The 25,379-nt window shown below is 45.5% G+C and overlaps 1 protein-coding gene across 1 annotated transcript; it reads right to left on the bottom strand.

The window, feature by feature from the left end:
* Window positions 1-11,846: 11,846 nt before the first annotated feature.
* Window positions 11,847-24,650, bottom strand: STC1 (stanniocalcin 1). Its single transcript, XM_002914766.4, has 4 exons — window positions 24,328-24,650; window positions 22,215-22,357; window positions 21,327-21,538; window positions 11,847-14,949 (listed from the first exon to the last, which is right to left on the bottom strand). The coding sequence occupies exons 1-4, from the start codon at window positions 24,443-24,445 to the stop codon at window positions 14,679-14,681; spliced, it is 744 nt and encodes a 247-aa protein (XP_002914812.1). The 5' UTR covers window positions 24,446-24,650; the 3' UTR covers window positions 11,847-14,678.
* Window positions 24,651-25,379: the final 729 nt, after the last annotated feature.

The raw sequence follows: 25,379 nt of genomic DNA, 5'->3' as shown, positions 1-25,379 counted from the left end.
GAATTTGTCCAGACTGATGATGTGACTTGAAGGTGAAAAGGACAATCATGAGCCTGATAGCCAATATCATCCATAAATGAGAGGCAGTTCTCTATATCATTCCAGAGTATACTTGGCCTGGGTAACAGTGACAAAGAGAGGAGGAAAGTGGGGTAGCCACATGGCCTATCTCTGTTCTTTGGGACTCCTGTAGCAGAGTACCATGGACTGGGTAACTTATAAGCATCAGAAATTTATTTCTCATGGTTCTGGAGGCAGGAAGTCCGAGATTAAGATGGTGGCAGATATGATGTCTGGTGAGGGGTCACTTCCTGTTTGTGGATGACTGTCTTCTCACTGTGTGCTCCCACGGTAGAAGGGGTGAGCAAATGCTTCCAGGTTTCTTTTATAAGGACACTAATTCCATTCATGATGGCTCTACCCTAGTTATCTCTCAAAGGCTCCACCTCCTAGTACCATCACCTTAGGGGTTAGGATTTCAACATATGAATTTTCGGGGAGACACAAACATTCAGCACATAGCAGGCTAAACCTTAGTTGGTCATCAGTTTTATAGAACAGTGGCAAAATCAGTCTGGGAACAGCACTGGGACAAAGTGGCCTTTGGGCTCTACTCATCAGTCTTGAGAATTGGAAGACTAACTATTTGGGAAGATGGCAGGAGCAATGGTTTTTGAGGAACCAGGTTTCAGATGAGAAACTGAAGGTGATATTAAAAGAGAAGGTGAAGACTATAGACTCCGGGAAACAAACTGAGGGTTTCAGAGGGGAGAGGGGTGGGGGGATGGGTTAGCCTGGTGAAGGGTATTAAGGAGGACATATATTGCATGGAGCACTGGGTGTTATATGCAAACAATGAATCAAGGAACACTACATCAAAAACTAATGATATACTGTATGGTGACTAACATATCATAATAAAAAATAAATTCATTAAAAAAATAAAAAAGAAGGTGAAGATAGTTACACTGGAACGGGCAGATTTTGGAAGGAGGATATTAGTAGGAGGTTGATTCAGGGAGAAGGCACATAAAGCATTAAAAAACATGCAGACATTCAATGAGAAAGTTTTATGTATTTTTTAAAGTTGATTTGCTTATTTTTTAAAACTGAAATTCATCTGTATTATATACTATTAAGCAGTTTGGAAAAAAAAGAAAACATGGACAGGAGGGGCTAGACATTGGGGAGGTTAGATCTTGAGTGGTGACTTTGGATGGCCAGGCATAAGGCATGAAGGGCTTAGCAAGCTGCAGGCTTTCCAAATAGTCCTAGAAGTCTCGTGATGGATAGGGGATGGGGAGCAGACAAGCTCAGGCCTGTGTGGAACGAGCGAGCCATGGCCTGGAGTGAGTGTGTTTCTAGGAAATCCCAAGACAGATGAGCAGGCTGTCATTGGAATTGGTTCCAAGATTTTGACCAAATGTTGGAAACACTGACGTTCTCTGTGGGACATATACTATATCTGGTTTTACTAAAGGAGAGTATACTTGCAGTGTGACTTAATTGTGCTAGAGTTGAGACTAGCATTCTGTCTTCAACTGGAAGCCACAAACCCCTTATTACAGAGTGGGGAGCAGAGGTGCATTTCATTGGCAAGCAGGGGTCTGAATTAGTGAGTTCTCAGACAAGCCTGCTGCGCACTGCCTCCAGGGACAATGTCAAGTAGCACATAGCTGCTCAGCTGATTACTTATTCAATAATTGGGCATAAGTTAGTTATTTGAAAAGTGGAATGATGTGCATTGCTCTTCAGACTTTATAGTAGAGTGGGGGTGGGCTTAGCCAATGTCTCACTCTGGCACTCAAGTTCTTCTTGGGGTAGGATATCAAAGGGCCCTGGGAAATTCAGTTCATGGCTGAGCTTGAGTATATATAGGGGAGAAGAACTAGTGAACTGAGGGGTATTATGAGAATAATTGTATGACAAAATAACTAAAGATATAAGAAAACATGATGTCGTTTGCCTTGCAGGTGGTCATATTCCTTCTGCAGTTAGCTCTTTAGTATGATGCCTTGCACAAAGTTAGCAAATATCTAAACATGCTTGTTGATGAGTCTTTTGTTGCTCAGGTTACCAGGAGAAAGTAACAGAAAATGTAAACTTTTATCAGGGCTAGTGCTGGAAAGAAATAGAGTTGTGTGGTGTTGTTATAAGCTGGCAGACTTAAAGATACCCAAATGGCACTTGGAATTAATTTCTCTACTCACCATGGCAACGTGCCCTGCATGCCTCAGCATACCTTCCTATTGCTGCTAAGACTCAGCACTCTACTGGAGGAAAAGTCATAGATTAGTTGGTAGGTAATGGAATCCCTTCCCTCCCCCCACTACTTCCTTCCTTCCTCCTTCCTTCCTTCCTTCCTTCCTTCCTTCCTTCCTTCCTTCCTTCCTTCCTTCCTTCCTTCCTTCCTTCCTCTACTCACAGATGCTTAGCACATGCCCGCCTTGTGTTAAGCACTGGAACACAAGGATGACTAAGTCCTCCCTCTTTGCAAGCATTCTGCAGTGCAATTGGCTACAAGCTTGGCCATGCTGGGGAAGTCTTCCCAAGTGACATGGGCTTTGGCTAATGAAAAGGAGTTTGGGGAGAAGAATATTCATCAGAAGGAATGATACATGTGAAGTAACATGTGAAGGCAAAAAAGGTAATGGTGTCTCTGGGGGAAGAATAAGTTAGCACTAGGAGAATCTGAGGTGCATGTTGAAAAGAAGGGCCCAGATTTTGAGGGGCTTCAATTTGAAGTCAAGATGGTTGGTTGTCCTCTAGGCAATGGGGAGCTACCAAAGCAGGGACGTGAGATGACCATGCTTGGACTTCAGCAACATCCTTTTAGTGGCTGTGTGGAGGTTTCTCAGGCTGAGGAGCTGACTCCGTTATATCGAAACAGCTGGGGCCTCGCCTGCTCAAAGCATCCTTCATGGAGCATCAGCACCACCTGGGAGCATGTTAGAAATGCAGGCTCTGGGGCATCACTCAAAGGACTAAATCATTTTATTTTTATTATTTTTTTTTTTTTATAATTAATTTTATTTTATTATATTATGTTAATCACCATACAGTACATCCCCTGATTCTGATGTAAAGTTTGATGCTTCATTAGTTGCGTATAACACCCAGTGCACCATGCAATACGTGCCCTCCTTACTACCCATCACCAGTCTATCCCATTCCCCCACCCCCTCCCCTCTGAAGTCCTCAGTTTGCCTCTCACAGTCCATAGTCTCTCATGTTTCATTCCCCCTTCTGATTACCCCCCTTTTCTTTATCCCTTTCTTCCCCTACCGATCCTCCTAGTTCTTATGTTCCATAGATGAGAGAAATCATATGATAATTGTCTTTCTCTGCTTGACTTATTTCACTTAGCATTATCTCCTCCAGTGCCGTCCATGTTGCAGCAAATGTTGAGAATTCGTTCTTTCTGATAGCTGAGTAATATTCCATTGTATATATGGACCACAGCTTCTTAATCCAGTCATCTGTTGAAGGGCATCTCGGCTCCTTCCATGATTTGGCTATTGTGGACAATGCAGCTATGAACATTGGGGTGCATATGGCCCTTCTCTTTACTACGTCTGTATCTTTGGGGTAAACACCCAGTAGTGCAATGGCTGGGTCATAGGGTAGTTCAATTTTTAACTTTTTAAGGGACCTCCACACTGTTTTCCAGAGTGGCTGTACCAACTTGCATTCCCACCAACAATGTAGGAGGGATCCCCTTTCTCCACATCCTCTCCAACAATTGTTGTTTCTTGCCTTGTCTATCTTTGCCATTCTAACTGGCGTAAGGTGGTATCTCAGTGTGGTTTTGATTTGAATTTCCCTGATGGCTAATGATTTTGAACATTTTTTCATGTGTCTGTTAGCCATTTGTATGTCTTCATTGGAAAAGTGTCTGTTCATATCTTCTGCCCATTTTATGATTTGTTTATTTGTTTCTCGTGTATTGAGTTTGAGAAGTTCTTTGTAGATCTTGGATACCAGTCCTTTATCTGTGGTGTCCTTTGCAAATATATTCTCCCATTCCGTGGGCTGTCTCTTAGTTTTTTTGACTGTTTCCTTGGCTGTGCAGAAGCTCTTTATCCTGATAAAGTCCCATAAGTTCATTTTATCTTTTATTTCTCTTGCCTTTGGAGATGTGTCGTGAAAAAGGTTGCTCTGGCCGATGTCATAGAAGTTGTTGCCTATGTTCTCCTCTAGAATTTTGATGGATTCCTGTCTCACATTGAGGTCTTTCATCCATTTGGAGTTTATTTTTGTGTATGGTGTGAGAGAGTGGTCAAGTTTCATTCTTTTGCATGTAGCTGTCCAATTTTCCCAGCACCATTTATTGAAGAGACTGTCTTTTTTCCACCGGATGTTTTTTCCTGCTTTATCAAAGATTAGTTGCCCAAAGAGCCGAGGGTCCATTTCTGGGTTCTCTATTCTGTTCCATTGGTCGATGTGTCTGTTTTTGTGCCAGTACCATGCTGTCTTTGTGATCACAGCTTTGTAGTACAGCTCGAAATCCGGCATTGTGATGCCCCCAGCTTTGTTTTTCCTTTTCAACAGTTCCTTGGAGATTCGGGGCCTTTTCTGGTTCCATACAAATTTAAGGACTATTTGTTCCAGTTCTTTGAAAAATGTCCTCGGTATTTTGATCGGGATAGCATTGAAAGTGTAGATTGCTCTGGGTAGTATGGACATTTTAACTATGTTAATTCTTCCAATCCATGAGCATGGAATATTTTTCCATCTTTTTATGTCTTCCTCAATATCTTTCAAAAGTGATCTATAGTTTCTAGCATATAGGTCCTTTACGTCTCTGGTTAAGTTAATTCCAAGGTAACGCATGGTTTTTGGTGTTATTGTAAATGGGATGGATTCCCTAATTTCTCTTTCTTCAGTCTCGTTATTCGTGTATAGAAATGCAACTGATTTCTGGGCATTGATTTTGTATCCTGCCACCTTACTGAATTGTTCTATAACTTCTAATAGTTTGGGAGTGGATTCCTTTGGGTTTTCCATATAGAGTATCATGTCATCTGCAAAGAGAGACAGTTTGACTTCTTCTTTGCCGATTTGGATACCTTTGATCCCTTTTTGTCTTCTGATTGCTGTTGCAAGGACTTCTAGTACTATGTTGAATAATAGTGGCGAGAGTGGGCATCCTTGTCGTGTTCCTGATCTTAAGGGAAAGGCTTCCAGCTTTTCCCCATTGAGAATAATGCTTGCAGTAGGCTTTTCATAGATGGCTTTTATGAGATTGAGAAATGTACCCTCTATTCCTACACTCTGAAGGGTTTTAATCAGGAAAGGATGCTGTATTTTGTCAAATGCTTTTTCTGCATCAATTGAGAGGATCATATGGTTCTTGAGTCTTTTCTTGTTGATATGATGTATCACATTGATTGATTTGCGAGTGTTGAACCATGCTTGCATCCCAGGTATGAATCCCACTTGGTCATGATGGATAATCCTTTTAATGTACTGTTGGATTCTATTAGCAAGGATCTTGTTGAGGATTTTGGCATCCATATTCATTAGAGAAATCGGTCTGTAATTCTCCTTTTTGAGGGGGTCTTTGCCTGGTTTGGGGATCAAGGTAATATTAGCCTCATAGAATGAGTTTGGTAGCTTTCCTTCTGTTTCTATTTTTTGAAATAGCTTTAGGAGAATAGGTATTATTTCTTCTTTGAATGTTTGGTAGAATTCCCCAGGAAAACCGTCTGGGCCTGGAGTTTTATTATTTGGAAGGTTGTTTATCACTGACTCAATTTCTTCATAGTTAATTGGCCTATTTAAGAAATCTATTTCTTCCTGTTTCAGTCTTGGTAGTTTATAGGTTTCCAGGAAGGCCTCCATCTCTTCCAGATTGTTTAGTTTTTTGGCATATAGCTGTTGATAAAAGTTTCTAATAATCCTTGCAATTTCAATGGTGCTGGTCGTGACCTCTCCCTTTTCAGTCATAATTTTAATAATCTCAGTCCTTTCTCTTTGTTTTTGGACAAGTTTTGCCAGTGGTCTATCAATTTTATGGATTCTCTCAAAGAACCAGCTTCTAGTCCTGTTGATCTGCTCTACTGTGGTTCTGGTCTCTAATTCATTGATTTCTGCTCTAATCTTGGTCAACTCCTTCCTTGTCAGTGGGTTAGGCCTGTCCCTCTGTTGCTGTTCCAGTTTCTTGAGGTGAGAATATAGAAACTGCATTTTAGATTTTTCTATTCTTTTGAGTGAGGCTTGGATGGCTATGTATTTCCCCCTTAGGACTGCCTTTGCAGTATCCCATAGGTTTTGGACCGTTGTGTATTCATTCTCGTTGGTCTCCATAAATTGTTTAATTTGTTTTTTGATTTCCTGGTTTATCGAGTCATTCTTGAGCAGGATGGTTCTTAGCCTCCAAGTGTTTGAGTTTCTTCCAGGTTTTTCCTTGTGGTTGAGTTCCAATTTCAGAGCGTTGTGGTCTGAGAATATGCAGGGGATAATTTCAATCTTTTGGTATTGGCTGAGACCTGTTTTGTGTCCCAGAGCATGATCTATTCTTGAGAATGTTCCATGGGCATTTGAATAGAATGAGTATTCTTTGGTTCTGGGGTGTAGTGTTCTATATATATCTATGAGGTCCAACTCGTCGAGTATGGCATTCAAAGCCTTTGATTCTTTGCTTAGTTTTTGCCAGGGTGTTCTGTCTATTTCTGATAGTGGGGTGTTGAGGTCCCCTACTATTACTGTGTTCTTATCTATATGTCTCTTTATTTTGGTTAAGAGTTGGCTTGTGTATCTTGCTGCTCCCCTGTTGGGGGCATATATATTAATAATTGTCATATCCACTTGTTGAATACTTCCTTTAAGAATAATATAGTGCCCTTCTGTATCTCTCTCTATGGCCTCTAGTTTAAAATCCAGTCTATCTGATATGAGAATTGCTACTCCAGCTTTCTTTTGAGGTCCATTTGCGTGGAAGATGGTACTCCATCCCCTTACTCTAAGTCTGAATGCATCTTTGGGTTCAAAATGAGTCTCTTGTAGACAGCAAATGGATGGGTCATGTCTTTTTATCCAATCTGCAACCCTGTGGCGTTTTATGGGAGAGTTTAAGCCATTTAGATTGATAGAGATTATTGACAGATATGATTTTAATGATGCCATTTCTCTTTAAAGTCTTTGTATCGGTTGTGACTTGCTGCTCTGTATCACTCTTGGGGCCTTTTTACCTTTATAGAGCCCCCCTTAATATCTCCTGTAGGGCTGGTTTCGTGGTTACGAAATTGGTTAATGATTGGCGATTTTGGAACGTCTTTATTTCTCCATCAATTCTGAATGACAGCTTTGCTGGATAAAGGATCCTTGGCTGCATGTTTTTCTCTGAAAGAGCTTTAAAAATGCCCCCCCAAGCCTTTCTCTCATTCCAGGTCTCTGTAGACAGGTCTGACGTAATCCTGATACCTTTGCCTTGGTACGTGAGAAATTTCTTTGCCCTGGCCGCTTTCAATACTGTATCCTTGGATCTAATATTTGCGAATTGCACTATGACATGCCGTGGCGTAGGTTTGTCCTGGTTGAGCTTGGATGGGGTCCTCTCTGCCTCTTGGACACGAATGCTTGTTTCCCTTGCTAGATTAGGGAAGTTTTCAGCTACAATTTGTTCAAATATCTCTTCTAGACCTCTGTTTTTCTCCACCCCTTCAGGGATGCCGATGATTCTGACATTGGATCGTTTCATAGAGTCAGTAATCTCCCGTAATCTACATTCGTGGGCGTGGATTTTTTTAAGACCAGCTTCTATTTTCGTTTTTTCTTCTACTAACCCATCCTCCAATTCGCTAACGCGTTCCTCTGCCTCGGTGACCCTGGCCGTCAGAGCCTCTAGTTTTGACTGTATTTGGCCCATAGAATTTTTAATTTCTGTCAGATTCGCTCTCATTTCTGCCCTTAGGGATTCTATATTCTCAGCAACGCTTTCTCTGATGCTTTTTTCAAGTTTACTCATCATCTTGACCATTGTTGCTCTGAATTCCATTTCTGATAATTGGGATACATCCATATGTATTAATTCTGTGGCCGAGGCCAATTCTGTGGCAGAGGCCACAGACTCATTATCTTTTCTTTGCTGGGGGGGACTTCTCCTTCTCGTCATTCTGATGAAGAGAGATTGCAGGGTTGTCCAGAGCCCAAGTGTTGACTGGGACCCAGGCCGTGCGCCCTTGTTTTATAGAGATCTTAGGGATGTGGGCTTCTTCCTTAAAGAGTTTATTTATTTATTTGAGAGAGAGAGAGACAGTCAGCAAGAAAGGGAACCCAAGCAGAGGAGTGGGAGAGGAAGAAGCAGGTTCCCGGTGGAGAAGCCCGATGAGGGACTCCTTTCCGGAACGTTGTAAACACACCCTAATCCGAAGACAGGTGCTTGGTGACTGCGCCACTCAGGCGCTCCGGGTTGTGGGCTTCTTGATTTTTCAGCCTGCCTTCTGGGGGAGGGGCCTGCCTGCCGGTACTCAGAAAACCCTGTTTGGGTAGAGTCTCTGTGTCCCTTGCGAGGGGGGATGGGGATGGGCACCCTGTGAGCCGGTATTTCCGGGCTTTTGTTCTCTGGCGGCTTTCCCTGGCGGTTTGCTATGCCTCTTCTGAGAGAGCAGCAGCGGCTGAAATTCAGCCTCTGTCTCAGAACAGAGGGATCGCGGATCGTTCTCCACTGATGTTCTGGCCACTTTAACTCTGTTTCTGTTGGTGCTGCTCAACCCTGCAGCATCCCGGGCTGTGCGCCCCACACCCGGCGTCCCAGCCCTCACTTCCAGGGCCGGCACGTCTCTGTCCTTTGTGTTTCCAACCCCGCCAGCCGCCAGCCGCCCCGCGCGGGCTCCCGGAGCTCCCCGTCTCAGTCTGGTGTCTCACGGGTGCTGACCGCGAGTCCGCCTGCTCCCCCGTGCAGGTGGCCCTCCAGCCGCCAGCCGCCCCGCGGACGCTCCCGGAGCTCCCGGTCTCAGCCTCGATCCAGTGAGCACACCGGAGCTCCGGAGCTCCGTGAGATGCTTGGTGGTGCACGCTCCCGGCTCACGGACTCAGTCTGCCGTTTCCAGAGTGCGGGTCCGCGGTCCGCCCGCTCCCCGGTGCAGGTGGCCCGCCAGCCGCCCTGCGCGCGCGCTCCTGGAGCTCGCGTTCTAAGTCTGTTGTCTCGCGGGTGCCGTCCGCGAGTCCGCCTGCTCCCCCGTGCAGGTGGCCCGCCAACCGCCAGCCGTCCCGCGTGCGCTCCCGGAGCTCCCTTCTCAGCCTGCTGTCTCAAGCGTGCGGGTCCGCGGTCTGTCCGCTCCCCCTTGCAGGTGGCTACCGCTTCCCGGCGCCCTGACACGGCGGCTCCCTCCCCCTTCTGTTTAGCTTCCGATATCTGTGCGCGGTTTCACGGCTCCCCGCTTCGTACCTCGATACTCAGCGCTGGAGATGTTCATTTGTAGAGATCCAGATGTATCTTCCTGCGTCTCAGGCTGATTCCGTGGATATTCCTGGGTCTGGTACCTATCCAGCTCAACTCAGGGGACCGGCTGAAAAAGGGGTCCCCTACTCCTCCGCCATCTTAACCTCTCTCCCCAGGACTAAATCATTTTAATGAGAGTCCCAGAAAATCTGAGAAGCGCTGATTCATGGGCTCTGCTGATAGCTCTTGTGGTGCTCATGTAGGTCCCCTGGGAGGGACAACCTGCTCTGTTCTTTCTCTTACTCGCAGACAGTTCTATGATCTTTTCAACTCCACTTTTGAAAGGCTGATAGGAATTCAAGAAAATTTTAAGTATATTTCAATGATTTGAGAAATTCTATCACTTTAAGCCATGGTTTTTCAAAGCATTTTAGTCATGGACTCTTTTTTTTTTTTTAATTCTTTTTAAAGATTTTATTTTTTAAAGTAATCTCCACACCCACTGTGGGCCTCGAACTCACAATCCCGAGAACAAGAGTCTTATGTTCTGCCGACCGAGCCAGCCAGGCGCCCCATGGGCTCTTAATGTGTGAATGGGCTTGGGGGGGGCACATAAGAGAATATCTTATCTATGCTATTTTATTTCTTAAGCTTGGTGATGGGATACAGATGTTCGTGTATTATAACCTGCCATTTTGGGTAAGTCGTAATATTTTATCATTCAAATTCATAAGATCTTGATTAAACAGTAATGTTTAGTGACCTACAAAAGAAAAAGAATAAGAAACCCAAGTGGTACCTCAAGACTTATGTCAGGGGTGGGAGTAGAATCTAGACGACGGTGAGAGTAAGCACGTAAATAGTGACAGTTCCATATGTTGAGTGAGCAATAAATACTGTTTGTAGGGGAGCTTGCTATGTGCTAGACACTTTAAGTACTTTATATATGACTCATTTAATGCTCATGACTCTAAGAGATAGGGTCCATTACTTATCTCGGTTTCATGGGGACGTTTTCATAGCTGAAGAAACCCAGGCGTGAAAGTGTCAGACACTTGGCACAAGGGCACAGAGATAGTCGGGGAACTAGGGTTTGCACTCGGATTAAGAAAATCTCAGGTCTTAGTTCTTAAACACTGAAGTGTAGTAAGCAGACTCTCTGCATACACGGACGTTGACAGAAGGCTGAGGATGAAGGCTCAGAATGAAATCAATGCATTTTTTATCCTGGGCCTGGTCAGAGACAAGCAAATGCAATACAGTTTTGGCCTCAGAGCAACAGCTTTTAAGTATTCGTTAGCTGTCCGGGCCCCTCTGAACTTGTGAAAATGCAGTCTGGAGGCAGAAATGGATGATAGTGAGAAAAATGTCCCCATTTGAATTTGCAATGTAGAGAAAATCCACTAATTAAAAAAGAACCCCAAACTACATAAGAATTCTCCTTGAAAAGACGACACCCCATTAGCCCTCCCTTTTTCTGTGGCTGAACCTGTAACCATCCTTCGAGACTCAGATAAATGTCATTCTGCTGGGAATCCTCTCCCCGTTTTTTCCAGATGGGCAGTTCCCTCCTTTTGCTCTCATCCCCTCTCCTGGGTGATAATAGCTGCCACTTAGTGAGCAGTCCAGTGGATTGGACATGTAAGCACTTCGCTTATTTTCTCTTCTTTTAATAAATAGCCCTATGGGTAGTTACCACTACCCTCGTGGTGCAGAGGAAGAAACTGCTGCATCGCGAGATTAAGTCGTCCGGCGTCATGCAGTTAGTAAGCGGCAGAGCCAGATCTCAGCTCCCACGAGTCCCACCCCGGAGCCGGAGCCTCATCACCACAGAGCCATCTGCCTCCCTTGTCACACTGATTTAATGGTCTTTCCCCCCCTCTCCTGAACTCCTTCTAATCATTCATATAAAGTATTGAGGATATCCTGCGTCTGGGTGCTCTTGCAATGCTGGGGCCACACCGGTGACTGAACATAGGAGCTTCCGGTCGGCCCACAGGGTGGAGGGGAAGGTCTGCTAGAAAGTGAGAACAGCGTTAAGGAAAGGCCTGGAAGGGAGAGAAAGCACAGGCCATAGCAGAACTCCTGCGCGGCTGGAGCGCGGAGCTCACTGCTTGCAAGGAAAGGTGAGTCCTGAGGCCGGAGAGCTAAGTGGTGTCCCGACCATACAGCTTCTTCTAAGTTTGTGAGGAGTTTGGGTTGCGATTTTACTATGAGGGTAATGGGAGCCCCGAATGGTCTTGAAAGGAAATTTGGAAAGTGTTGGTTTAAACTACATTCGTTTGCATATTGGCACTTAATCTGTGACTGTAAAGAAACTAATTGGCTGTTAAGTTCATGTTCAGAAAGTCTCATTCAAGAAGTTTTCAAAGAATAACAATGAAAGACATTGGGGAGAAAAAAAAACCAATAAAATGTAACACTTTATTTTTATTATTATTATTATTTTTTAGAAGGAATTCACCAAAGGCTTCATATTATGCTATGGCATCTTTAATTATAAAAATAAGCAAATAAAATAACTTGCATCTGTCATTACCATGATATGTTTCATAACCTTTATATGCACATGGAGCTTAAAAATGTAATTTAACAATAAATAATGACATATACCAGATATGCTCACTGTTTATTCCAGTACTCAGCCAAAAACCTAAATATCATTTAAATTATAAATACATAATGCAAATATAATGGCACAAAAATGTCTAAAGTGCAACCAAATCACAATAGAAGAATCATGCAAACTGGTCGAGATCAGCCCCCGAATCACTCTGTGCAGCAAACACGAGACAAAGCTTTGGAAGTTTAAAGGGGAGTTGGAGGGAGTGGGATGGGATGGGGAAAAGAGAAGCAAAAAACTAGCAACATCGTGAGAACTGCTTCTTTCCGTATGTGTAGATATATGTATTATAGATACATATCGAAGTATCATTGTGGGGAGAAAAGGGGGGTACCACGGTTTGAAAAGGTCACAGCAAAAAAAGAGAATCTACTGGACTGAAGAAAGAGAGAATTTTGCTAGGAATACTTGTGAACTACTTGTCGCATTGGGGTCCTGGCTTCGTGGGTTTGCGAAATGGACACGACACACAAACTTGAATAGCTTTTCTGGTTCGGAGAAGTCAGCCTTGCCTGGGGGTGGGGGGCCGGGGAGGGAATTGGGGGTGGAAAGTCAACTTAGCGTATGGTCTACCTGATTTCCAAGAGGCTAAGGCAGTGTCCATATGTCTGGGGACCTGGGGATGGGACAGTTCTGAGTATAAAAATGCTCTTAACAATCTGATGTCAGCACGCTTAGAGGCTGTGTGGGGACAAAGGCAGCAGCGCGTGTGCTGCTGCTCCTGGGTCTGCTGCGATTGCTCTTGGTCCTTGAGCAGCACGTTACTGCTTTTAAAGGCTTTATGGTAAAGTTGTATTGCTTTTCATCTTTTCTGGAGATGTGCCCTCCCTCCTCCCACCAGGATCCCTATCACTCGGTTTGGTCAAATCTTGAGTTTAACCTAGTGAGAGTCAAGCACCAATAGTTTCTACCTAAGCGAGTTTGGAGTGGCCCCTACAGTCCTACCCCTCCTCCCTCCTCCTCCCTCGACATGACCTTTGGTGGGCAGTGACGCTCTTAAGGGACTGTTGGGTTCAAGGACAGTGACCCTGAGAAACTACTGTTGTTCATAGTTAGGTTAATCATTTGGCTTTGGTGGTTGCCATCTTGTAAACATCACGGCAGAAATAATCAAACCACCAGCTCTGTTTCCCTCTTTCTTTTTTTTTCTTTTTTTTTTTTTTGTTTTTTTCTTTTTTTTCTTTTTCTTTTTTGTTTTTTTGTTTTTTTTGTTTTTTGTTTTTTTTTGTTTTTGTGTTTTTTTTTTTTTTTTGCGATCCTACAGAGATGGCCCAGCTGCCGGGACTACTTTGGCAGGCAGCGTGCTACAGGACAAAAATGTAAGAGGAGTCTATTAAGGCTGGACAGCCCAGGGTTCTTTATACCCCCTCAGCCCCAAGTCCCCGGAACTGAAGACCCAAAGGCTGACTGACTTGTCCTGACTGATTGAAGGGAAAGTCTCCCATGCCATCATCGGTTCACCGATGAAAGGTGGCGAGTCAGGAACTGCCACTTCCCAAGATGAGAGTAGGCCTTATCACACTGTGAGTGGTCCAAGCCCAAAGGGATGCTCTTTTGGGTTCCTGTAATTCCCAGTTGGATGTGACAGAGCCGTTTCAGGAGAGATCGAAGTCAAGAGTAGCCTCTGGGTTGAGGTGGGCTGGGAGATTAACATTTTACCTGGGGTCCTTCAGACAAACCTGTTGGTTTTTCCTATCTCATACAGGCCCATCTTAAGTTTTGATGTTGAGTAAAACTACTTCTACCCCCTTAGTTATAAAAAAGGCCACAAGGAGCATTTATGTGGATATCTGGAAGTGAGATAGTTATTCCATTCCCAGGAAAAGAAAAATAAAGCTAAGTTACAAAACTAAATCTATATGCAATAAAGTTATTATATACTGCTTTGTTTAAGCAGAGTCCTCTGGAATTTATGTACAGTACATTAGTTTTCAGCTATTTATATTCCACAGTTAGACCTTAAGATTCTCTGGTTTTAAGACAATTGTTAAAGATACTTTTAAAGCTCTGAGCAGTTACAGTACATAAAGATGTTAGCTTTTTGTTTTTCATTAGATGCAAGAAGATGCAGGCTCAAACTCCGGTTGAAGAGCCAGGCTTGAGCAATTTGGTAAATGTGTTGGAAAGGAAATTACACACTGGAGGGTCAAGACCGTAAGACACTAGCTCATGAGAGATCAAGAATTCAAACACGACATTCATATTCGTCCATGGCCAGCACAGATTCATCACACGAATTCCATTTAACACCTTTATGGGCATTTAAGACATGCATTTAAATTAAGTCGCTTCTCATCAGCTAACTCTACTGGGGCAACCATCCTAAAAGGGCTCCACAGCTTCCAATGACAATGATTGGGCCTTACGCGAATGCTTTGTGTTTGAGAGGAATTCGAGGGGACCTGGGGAAGGAACGTGATAAAAGAGGGTACTTTCTCCTGCCGAGAGGCAGAAAGATCACACATATTCTGTCTGTGGGAATGCTGCCATCGCAGAATGTTGGGATATTGATTACAGAAGCCTCGTTTCATGCAATTTTCTGGAAGGGGAATAGAAAATAGGAACTACTTAAAAAAAAAAAATCAAACCAGGCACAGTACACTCAAAGTCGGTGTATGAACACCTTTAGAATGATGCTCGTCTGGCGAGGCTGTGAATACCTCTCCCAGCTTATGCGCTCTCATGGGAGGTGCGTTTGATGTGAGAGGGAGAGGCCACCTCACCTCGGAGGTTCCGGAGGAGGACTTTCAGCTTCTGTGGCTCGCTGGTGCGCCTCCTGTTGAAGTCAGCTCGCGGGTGTGTTTGGGCACAGTGGTCCGTCTGCAGGATGTGAAAGAGGCTGGCCATGTTGGGCCCAATTTTCTCCATCAGGCTGTCTCTGATGGTGCTGACTGTGTCTTCGTCACATTCCAGGAGGCTTCGAACAAGCCTGTTATAGTATCTGCATTGGGGAAAGAGGGCACATGCAACGGTCAGTCAGAGGGCAAGGTAAGACCTGGCCTTTCATCCGGGCTGCAGCCGACATCCTTCCCAAATGGCCCAACCATGCAAATCCAATGCAATGTCTTCTTAGTTTGAGTGCGTGTGCTTCCTAGTTTGCCACCCAACGTGAGACAGCTCTTGTCTTCGTGTTTAATGCTCAGGAGGCTTAGGTCACACTCTGTGAAGAATCGGTGGCCAGCAATGTCTAACAGTTTTAGAAACACACAATGGTATAGCTGGAGGGGATCACAGAGATCATTGAGTGGCTATATCTCTCACCTCATTTTATAGAGAAGAAACGAAGGTGGGAGAGCTGCAGTGACTTGTCTAAGGTCATACGAAGGGTTAGTGGTAGAAACGGGACTTAGTCAACTATATAAAGACATGAGCCCAGCCCTGGTGAGACTGTTAGATGAACCATCACTCACATGCATTTGTAGGTTATTTTGATGCGTCTGTGTGCTGCGTTTTGCTCGGTGGTGTGTGTGCAGGTGTATGGGCACACGAGGGTTTCGGACTGAACTGCTATTTTTTTTTTTATTTTTTTTTAAGATTTTATTTACTTATTTGACAGAGACAAAGAGAGCCAGCAAGAGAGGGAACACAAGCAGGGGGAGTGGGAGAGGAAGAAGCAGGCTCCCAGCGGAGCAGGGAGCCTGATGTGGGGCTCGATCCCAGGATCCTGGGATCGGGCCCTGAGCCGAAGGCAGACGCTTAATGACTGAGCCACCCAGGCGCCCCTGAACTGCTATTTTTAAAGGAGGCTGCTGCCTTCAGTGTCTTGTGCATCTTTCTACTCGATTTAACTTCCCTACTGTACACTCAGCTAGCTTTTCTAACAGCCGCTGACCGATCCCATTCTCGAGTCTTCCTTCCAAGGGACACTGTAGTCAGAAGGCCAGATGGCAGGCAATGAGGACTCTGAAATGGAAGGACTAGGGGTCCCTGATGGCTTCTGCTTTAGCAATCCGAAAGTCTTCCCCCACTGCTCTAGCTTTTGCTGGCCTCTCCTTTTTGAGCATTTTGTGGGCACTTGGCTAACATCACACAGGTCAGCATTCCCTGCTCGACTGTTAACTTACTGAAGGCAGGACTTGTGTCCTTATTCTTTGTAACCCTCAGGCGCCAGCTTCCTAGGGCTCTGTTGCCTGCTCACTGTCCATTTGGTGATTTATTTGTGGCCACGGAGGAAATGGGGAGTTTGAGAAATAATAATTCTCTCCAATTAAGTCAGGATTCCGGGAAGAGAGATTAGAGGTAGGTGTGGTTAAGTCTTACCAAAAAAACTTACGTTTGGTATAAACCACCTTCATCTGGGGTGCAAGTTCTTTAGGCATACCGCACGCTGTGGCTAGGTGTTAATGGCTCAGACACAGACTGTCTGGTACTGACAGCATATGAATTACTGGTCCCGTTCATCGGGGACACAGTTCACGTAATTTTCCAACTGGAGTTGGGATGTGTTTGCTCCGTTTTGAGGTGGCACTTGTCAAAACCCATCAGCTCTGTGTTCACTAATAAGAGACTCTCCCAATGACAGTGACCTAGAGTATTTATGTGGAGAGACTCTTTCCCCAGAGAAGCCTGCGGGTCGCTGGGGCCACAAGATCTTCCATGAAAAGAAGCCTGTTTATTTTTAACTCACCTCACAGAGCACAGGATCAAACATCCTTCCAGAATAACTTAACCCCCCAGAGAGGTCCTTTCAAGGATGTACGGTAAACAGAGTGGAACATGGGTAATGAAGCAGAGCGGTCACCCTCCTGTGAGTGAGCAGAATGGAGCTGGGGGCTGCAAGCAGAGTGCCGTCGTCTGGGTCTCGGACACAGTCCTGGCTCTACCTCTCCCACGAGGGAGGATTATAGCCAGCTGTTGTTAAAATTGGGATTCTCTGGCACAGAAACACATTTTCCAACCCTTTGGAATTATAAAGCACATGAGTCAAAGCAGATCTCGGATGGGGAAAGGGGAGAAAAATGGTTTTGGAAAAACTGAGAATAAACTACTTTGTACCAACAGCTTCAGATAGCTACACACCCACATAGCTCCCCAGGCATCCCTTTACTCTTGGGCTCGGCGAGGACATGGGTCCCCTTGATCTCTGCATCCGTTTTACAGGGTGATTAGATCTTACAGAATAAGGTTTCTGATCTTTCACCCTCCTGACCCCCAACCAGGACTTTATAACTTAGAAGTTAACCCTTCCACTTCTAGAAAGAACTGTCCACAACATATTGCCTCTCCCCTCCCCCCAGATGAACTGCAGAAGATGGTCTTTCCTTAGCCCAACATTGAAAGCTCTTGCCTGGATGATAAAGTCTAACACCAGTAAGGAAACTAAGCCTTGCCTCTTTAAGGCCACATGTGTCCCTTGGGCCCCACTTTGTCAAAGCGCCTACTCTCCCTCTCCGAGGGCTTCTATCTTTCCTGTTGCTTTCTCTGCTTGCCCAGATAGGACACCTGTTCTTGGTGTTTTTCGATGACGGCCTTGCCAACCTGACCACCCTTAGTGATTCTCCCCAAATCTACCCTTAGCTTCTTTCGTGGAGCTTTGTGAACCCAACAAGGGCAGGCTAAGAGTGCACATTGGAATAGAAGATGTCCATGGTTCCATTAGCAGCTCCTCCAAGTCTGGGAAACCTGTCAGCCTACTCGGCTGCCTTGATGTCAGCATCATTTGCCAGAGTGAACGACAGTTTAATCCTGTGCCTCTCCATTAAGGGCTGGAATACACAGGAAGGGCACTGACCTCCAGGATTGTATGGATTAATGAGAGAGAGCTTTCCTATCTAGAAGTCCCCAAGTGAGATTATTTAAGAGATTGCATCTCCAGCAAAAGTTGAGTTGGCCATTGTTACGTATTTATCAAGCACCACCTTGTACCAACTGTTTGTTATTACAGCTGTTGGTAAGATTGCCTTCTCTTTGAAAAGAGAATGTCCACAAATGTAATCGTTGATTACCACAGGCCACATTTATTCAATTCTCCTTGGTACTTTCTCTCTATTTTTTGAACTTTTATTCTGCTTGGATTGTGGATATTTCCTATAGGTTCTACTGGTTGCCATTTTTGAAGTAGGAATCAAATGGCTTGGCTCAAGGCCACATGCGTTCTAGGCCTAGCTTTGTCATTCACTAGCTGGGTGACCTTTAGCGGGTCCCTTTCCTCTCCGGGCTTCTGTTCTTTATTTTTTTATTTTTATTTTTTTTTAAAGATTTTATTTATTTATTTGACAGAGACAGCCAGCGAGAGAGGGAACACAAGCAGAGGGAGTGGGAGAGGAAGAAGCAGGCTCATAGCGGAGGAGCCTGATGTGGGGCTCCATCCCATAACGCCAGGATCATGCCCTGAGCCGAAGGCAGACGCTTAACGACTGCGCCACCCAGGTGCCCCCCGGGCTTCTGTTCTTTAAATCAGCAAAATGAGGCATTTAGTCTAGATAACCTCTGTGATCATCTCCAGCTATGACATTCTGTGTTTCTAGGGATTTGATGTATATATTCCATCTTAATTTAACAAAGACGGTGCAGGTCGGCTTCAGGACCATCTTCCGCAGGAAGACTTAGAACTAGTTAAGGAGATTCCTTTCTTCACCTTTATAGGGGATGGTGGGATGTGCTGTAGGGACTTGGTGGGCTAAGTGTTCTGATCGCCCAGCCTGGAAGGACCTTTTAAAGCATGTTTCTTTTTCCCACTTTGAAAATCCCATCACAGATGTTTTTTTCTTGGTAAAGAATAAGATCAGATATTCTCCATAGCTACTGTTTCGGCCATGCTTACCCAAATACACGCATACTGCCTAGGAACGTTCTGTGTGAGGGTTTATAAATAGTCCTTTGTTTCCCTTGATCAATATTATTCTTCTGTTTCCTGTTCCCTATCCATGCCCTAGAGAGCTGGAAGCTTTGTCAGTTTTCCCACTCTGGATCTGGATTGCTCTGATTTCTGCCCCAGCCTCACACTGCTCAGCTTGCCTGATCAGTTTTGCCTGCTCTCCCTCATGGTGGAGAAAGCAGTTAGTAAATTCAGCCAAGTGGGGGACATCCAGCTCTCCTTTCTCTCCTGAGAGCGTTTCTCTCATGGAAAACATCCCTGTTCTGGCTCCTGGTCCAGTCACAGGCTTTTGGATTCTCCCAGGCCCAAATCTCATGCTAGATAAGTCACAGGAAGGTGGAATGAACCTGTAACTACTTCCCTTCACAATTCTGTGCCAACTGGCACAACTTAGTGTGTATCTGTGTTGGGGCAGAGGCTGGGAAAGCAGGATGTTTCAGGAGAGTGGAGGAGCCTAAATAGAGCAAATCAAGCTCAGCAGGGAACCGGAAATCTCTACAGTTCTGAGCAGGAATAATATTAGCCAGCTGAAGTGAAATAATTGAAGAAAGAGCTATATGGAAGATTCTGGTCTTCAAGGCATGGCCACTTTCCCCCACTTTCCTAATAAGTGTGATTTCCCTGTGATGGAAAAGGTAGATAACAAGACTGCTTGTGACCATTTGCTAAAGGTGGTAAAAAGGAGACCCCCTTGAAAGGAATAGTGGCCTGGATAAAAAAAACTCCTATTACTAGTCTCTTCTTAGACGTTTAGGATCACCAGTCTAGAATCAATATCATCCTTTCTATAAGATTTCTCCTTCCATAATGTAAGATATGACCTCAGTTGAAATAGAGAGGTTCACACTTCCTCCAAGTTGGTTATATGCTATGGTATAAGTCACGAATTGTCACAGGATCTTTGAAGATCTAGACTTATAACAATGATGTTGCCAGCATACCCCTGCCCCCAGTTGCCACACAAATACACACTTTGTCCCTAGCCCCTGTCTAGTAAGAATTCTTTTTTTTTTTTTTTTTTTTTTTTTTTTCCTGATGGTGAAGGGAGTCTCCAACAATTAGCCAGGGTTGGGGTTTTTTTTTTTTTTTTTTTCCTCCTCAGATGTAACCAGATTCTTCTTAAAAGAATTTTAAGACCAAGGTCAATATAAAGAGATAGGCCATTTGAGATAAATGCTGGATTTGATTTTCTTGTTCTGAGAAATCAGTTAGGACCCATTTGTCATTTCCAAGTACTGAACCAACAAATTTATAAATTGACGTGAGGTTCTGAAGAGCACTTAATGTGTAGGTAAGTGTGAAACCGAAATTTTACAAAGTTGTATTGTCAGGGGCCTTAGCATTTCCCTAAGGAAGAACTGCTTTTCCTGTCTTCCAGTTGCACATATGTGCCTGACTCAATCACTGGTCAGCCCCAGGAGGAGAGGCTGTTGCCACTGTTGGAAGAAGGGTGGCAGCACCTGGCTAGGAAATTAATCCGGGAAGTCTGTGTTAGCTCTCCGGTGGTCCCGGTAACATGCAACAGGACTGATCTTTGTCAGCCTGTGCAGATTTGCCTGTAGAGTCAAATCTAGCGCTTTGGGACTGGGAGTCAAGTTTTCTGTTACGGGGCATCACAGTAGGCTGAACTTGTCCCGCCCTCACTGTCCCTGTCATACCTCCACGCCAGCCCCATGAACACCTCTCTTAACTTCATTACAGCTGGGGAAGCCCAGGTCTTGCTGGGAAACCTTGGAGGCCATGGAATGAGGATGGCAGCCCTCTCCTGGCTGGGGAAGACAGTGAGCCAGTGGCACAGAAAGGCCAGTGCTCAGATATGACTAGTTCAGTGGCTTCGGGTCATGTGAGAATACTGAGATGAGAATGTGACTGAGCAGTCACCAGAACACCATTCCAGGAAATCTTGGACTAGAGAAAGAAATAACATAGGCCTGGGAGGGAACATGGGAATCATCTAGTCCAGCGGCTTCACTTTTCAGGAAGGAAATCCGAGTCCCAGTGAAGTGACATGGCTTACTCTGGGCCACCTACTGAAATACCTGCTTGGGCTTGGGACCGGCTCAGAACACATGCGGATTTAAAAGTCTGCATTATGACATTTGACCAGGCTTTTAATAATGGCTAGTTGTACCGTGCATAGCCATAATTTCAGCCAAATTTGAGGTCTCACAAGCTTGTTTCCATAAACTTCCCAGATCCCTTCATGCTTATGGTGAGAAACTGACAATGAAAATGCAGCCAGGGATGCTGCAGGTGAAGCTTTCTATTAGCTGCATGGAAAGACTTTTCCTATAACAGTGAGAAAAAAAAAAAAAAATCCAGGCTGCTTAAGCTGTCACAACCAATCACAAACATATTTTTTCCTGCAAAAGCTGGGAAGGCTGCAAGCTAAAATAAGATCACGACTGTGGCAATTAACCCCCTTCTGTGTCTGGCTCTGCCAACGCCCTGCCTCCCCCCCTCCCCCCGCCCCATTGCAAAAAAGCGGACTCATTCTGTACCTGTTGGAGAAGTGATTGGGGAGCTGGACGACCTCAGTGATGGCTTCGGGGTTCCGCTTGGCAACGCTGCACACGTTCAGCTTGCTGTAGCACTCCTCTTGCACCTCAGCAATCATTCTCTGGAAAGTGGAGCACCTCCGAATGGCAAGGAAGACCTTGGAGGTGACCCCATTGGCGATGCACTTTAAGCTCTCTTTGACAAATGCTTTTCCCTGCCAGGCAAGAGGTAGGAGGAGAAGCTTTAGCTCGAGCTGAGCAGAGGGGACAGGGCATACAACATGTGGAACTTAAGGGGGCTTGCCCTGGCGCTCTCTCATGGCCATCTGCATGTCCTCGCAGTGAGAAAATTGCACGCCGCCACACCGGGATAAACAAATGTCCCCCCTCTCTTTGCCTACCTTCAGAATTGAGCTCCACAGAAATAATGAGACAGGGGGAAACAGAGCTGAACCATAATCCACCACCCTGCGGCTTAAAAATAGCCGTGAAAAGGCTTTGTCTTCTTGGGATTGAGACTTTGGTAACTCACAAGCTTGTATGCTAAGTCATACAGTGAGGAGAACTTCTTTGTTAGAAGAACATTTTTATTTCCTCTCCAAGAGGCAAAGATTTTCTGCTCGTCACCCCTCCCTTACAAGACAGCCTCTGTCATCGTGGTACGTTTGTGCATGAGAGTGGGTGGGGAGTGTCTTGTACAGAACCGACTTTCTGGCCAAAATTGCGTGTGCGTGCGCATGCGTGTGCGTGCACACGCCGGAGCTGAGAATTTAGGCTGAGGAGGCTAAGAAGCAGAGCAGCTTCCCTACAAGACTGGCTCCTAAGAACAATAGACTAACACGGTGTTAAAGACAAGCAGCCCGTGGGAGGCATGGGTCAAGGTCTGATTACCTGAGTGTCAAATTTAGCAGCGCTGTACAAGAAGGATTTACAGATGTCGTACATCCCATCTGTGTCACAGGTGGAGTTTTCCAGGCATGCAAAAGCCCCACAGCCAACCTGCAGAGCACTGTTGAGGCAGCGAACCACTTCAGCTGAAAGAGACAAATCCACCCAATCGGGGTCAAATGGTGACAGGGATTCAGAGAGGTCAAGGTGGCAGGATTCAAGGACAAGGGCTCAGAAGAACTTTTCTTAGACGTCTGCAGTGGGGCTGGTAGGAGTGGAAAGGTGGGGCAGGCAGATCCGTGGGCTTATACGAGCAAGAGCACATGGAAGGAGAGGGAGGGCATGAGTTTCCCTCCTGGTCTCACCATTACGTACAATTTTGGGGGCTGGAGAAGTAAGGCCAGAGCCTGCAGAATGCACAGTCCTTGAAGCAGCTCTGCAGCCTCAAAGGGCATCACTTGGAGCCCGAAAGCACAGGAGGGCAGGAGGCGATGGCTGGTGGTCAGGTTTAGGAAGTGGAAGGACCAGGGAGTCCATTTGGCTTCCGAAAATGCGCTCCAGAGTAATAAGAATGGAATTTTGGTCTAAATGGCAGAGAAGAATTTGCCAGGAGTTCATCTGGAGACCCTTCCGATTTAGGGCTTTTAACTTACCTTCCTATTGGCAGAAAGGGATCTGGTCCATTCATGTTTCATCCCAACCCCCACCATAGGACAGTGCTTAGAGGTATGCATAATCTCTCTCATATTAAAAGCCATTTCTTTTTTAAAAGAGAAACACAGGTGTGGAATAACAAGGCCAAGGCACCCCTTGTGCAAGACTGGAAGAAAAACCGCAAAGAACTTGCATGAGGCTTTCTACATTCTGGATAAGATCTCCCATAAAAGTAATTTCTCTCCTACAGAAGGGGGGTGTTCTGGCAAGCAGCTCGGCAAGAAATGATCTGCAGCCTTCATACCATAGGATTCTCCTCTGAGATCAAAAGCATGGTTCGGTTAGTCTTCCCCTCCCCCTCCCACCACCCGCAGCCTCTGGGATGTTACAAGTCATTTCCCTAATTATATATTTCCACGGGTTCAAATTATAACTTTGCTTTAAGCAGTTTTAATATGCATTAGGGTTGCTATTGTTTTAGGCAAGCTCGAATTGTGAATCACTGCATTTCTATAGCAACTAAGTACAAAAGGAAGTGAAGCAAAGCCCTCCTCTAGGCAGGGACCTGTGCTCCTCGGAAGGGAGGGCTGTCTGCAGCATTTGGACACCTGCGATCCCATCTTTGCTGACAGTTGGGGGAGTAGGGGCAGCAACGTTAGAGGAGCAAGCTGGACAAGCGAAGTCAAAAGGCAGAGGTGTTAGTACCGGCTTCCTAAGGACTCGTGTCCTCTAGAGGCCAAGATAATACACAATTAACTGCTCCAGGAGTCAGAACCAGAGTGAGACCTTCCCCTTGAAGAAACTGCTGCTACGTTTCACAAATACTCTTTTTTGAGGGACCCTCTGGCCCCGGGCTGCACGGGCAGCTGAAGGAAGCGCCAGGAAGCCGGGAGGAAGAGAAGGAGCAGTGTCAGGGGTGGGATGTGTAGGGTTTTCTCTGCATCTGCCTGGGATTTGTCAGATTTGAGGGCTAGGGTTCCGTAAATCTGTCTGCAGAGGGAGCTTTCTGTGTGCTCGCTGGAGGGGTAGGGAGGTCCAGTTATGGGGTCTTAAGGCTGAAGGAAGGGGGGCAACATTGGACACACCATGTCTCACCTTAAGATTGGCTTCAGCTTCTGGAAAGTATAGAGAGTGCTTTGAAGCATGCCAACATTCAAGCCTCTCCCCCGCCCCCTTTCCCCCCCTCCCCCCAGAGGGGACGTGCCAGACTTCAGGCAATCAGGCTAAGCTTATGCAATGAAATACCCTCAGCAGAGCGCCCAGCTTCTTCCTTAGTTGCATGCAATTTATTAAACAAAGGAGCTCCACTTCCTAAGGCTATTGGATTACACTGGCAGTTTATTGCCATCAGGCATGAAGCACATTTATTATCAAGATCAGCCGTCACAGACACAGTTGCAAAAGCGAGAGGCAAATGAGGACAGCTCTTGGGGGAGAAACCGGTCCTGGGTTTGCCGCTTACCTGAGTTCTGGGCTGCCACCCGGGATTTCCTGGGGCTCACAGAATCATTCTGCTCCGCCTCATGGGTTGCAGAAGCACTGATCACCAGCACCAGAAGCACTGCTGAGTTTTGGAGCATTCTCTGAGAAGTTTCCGCTAAGTTGTTGGGTTTTTTTTTTTTTCCTCCCCCCCTTTCCTCTTTCCCTCTCCCGGCTTGAGTGAAGATGTGGATCTGGATACACTGAAAGCCTAGGTGAGGATTTGATGAGGATTTTTTGTTGCTGCTGATGCTGCTCCGGCTGAAGCTTGTGCTGCGGCTGCGGCTGCAGTGGCTGCTTCTTGCACCTCTGCTTTTGCAAACTGGGGGCCCAAGAGCTGCACCCAGGGATTTTATAGCCGTTCTTATCGGTCCTTAGGATCAGGGACCAATCAGGTCCCTCAACTGGCCTGGCTAGCCAATCGGAGGGCACGCTCATTGGGCTGGAGCTGTTTGACTTCTTAGAAATATTTTCCAGCAAATTAAAAGTACCTGCTGCCAGTGTTTTACGTGTGTGTGTGACAGTGTGCGCATAGATGTGTGAAAAGCTATTTTCACGGAATTAAGGGATGACTGTGTATTGATTGAACTAAGGGAAAATCATATGAAAATCTCAAGATGCATTTGGAAATCCATCCTTTTTTGTTTTTTAATGAGCTACTGGCAGGGGAGGGGGGGCAGCTTCAGCAGGGTGGGGAATGTGGTCTCTTTGGATTCTAATTTAACCTCTTTATAGCAGTTTTGGTTCGATTTTACCAGCACATTGTCTATGTTGTAAGCTACATGCTCGGTGCTGTCCCCATCTCGTTGGTACATACATATGGGTCTGTGGCACACTCTGCTTGCATCCGAAGTTCTCACTCACATATACGAGCCCCTGAGGAGGGACATATGTGAGTGGAAGGCCCTGATGGACTGGGGTAGGACAGCTCTGAGCTGTGGCCCCAATTCCTCTATTGACTCCCTCTATGACTGTGGTCAAGTCCTTTGACCTTGTTCTGTCTCTGTTTTCAAATCTGTGAAATGCCAACCTTGG

Source organism: Ailuropoda melanoleuca, chromosome 5 (assembly GCF_002007445.2).
Source record: "Ailuropoda melanoleuca isolate Jingjing chromosome 5, ASM200744v2, whole genome shotgun sequence".
Classification (NCBI taxonomy): domain Eukaryota; kingdom Metazoa; phylum Chordata; class Mammalia; order Carnivora; family Ursidae; genus Ailuropoda; species Ailuropoda melanoleuca.
The sequence above is the reverse complement of the archived record's forward strand: the minus strand, read 5'-3'. Positions and strand labels throughout refer to the sequence as shown.

What these genes read in the sequence shown, in the direction of transcription:
- STC1 (XM_002914766.4), bottom strand. Translation starts at nt 24,445, where the DNA reads ATGCTCCAAAACTCAGCAGTGCTTCTGGTGCTGGTGATCAGTGCTTCT. An exon ending in CTGCTAAATTTGACACTCAG is followed by an intron (nt 21,539 to 22,214) that starts GTAATCAGACCT and finishes CTTGCCTGGCAG; the next exon opens with GGAAAAGCATTTGTCAAAGA. An exon ending in CCCAATCACTTCTCCAACAG is followed by an intron (nt 14,950 to 21,326) that starts GTACAGAATGAG and finishes TCCCCAATGCAG; the next exon opens with ATACTATAACAGGCTTGTTC.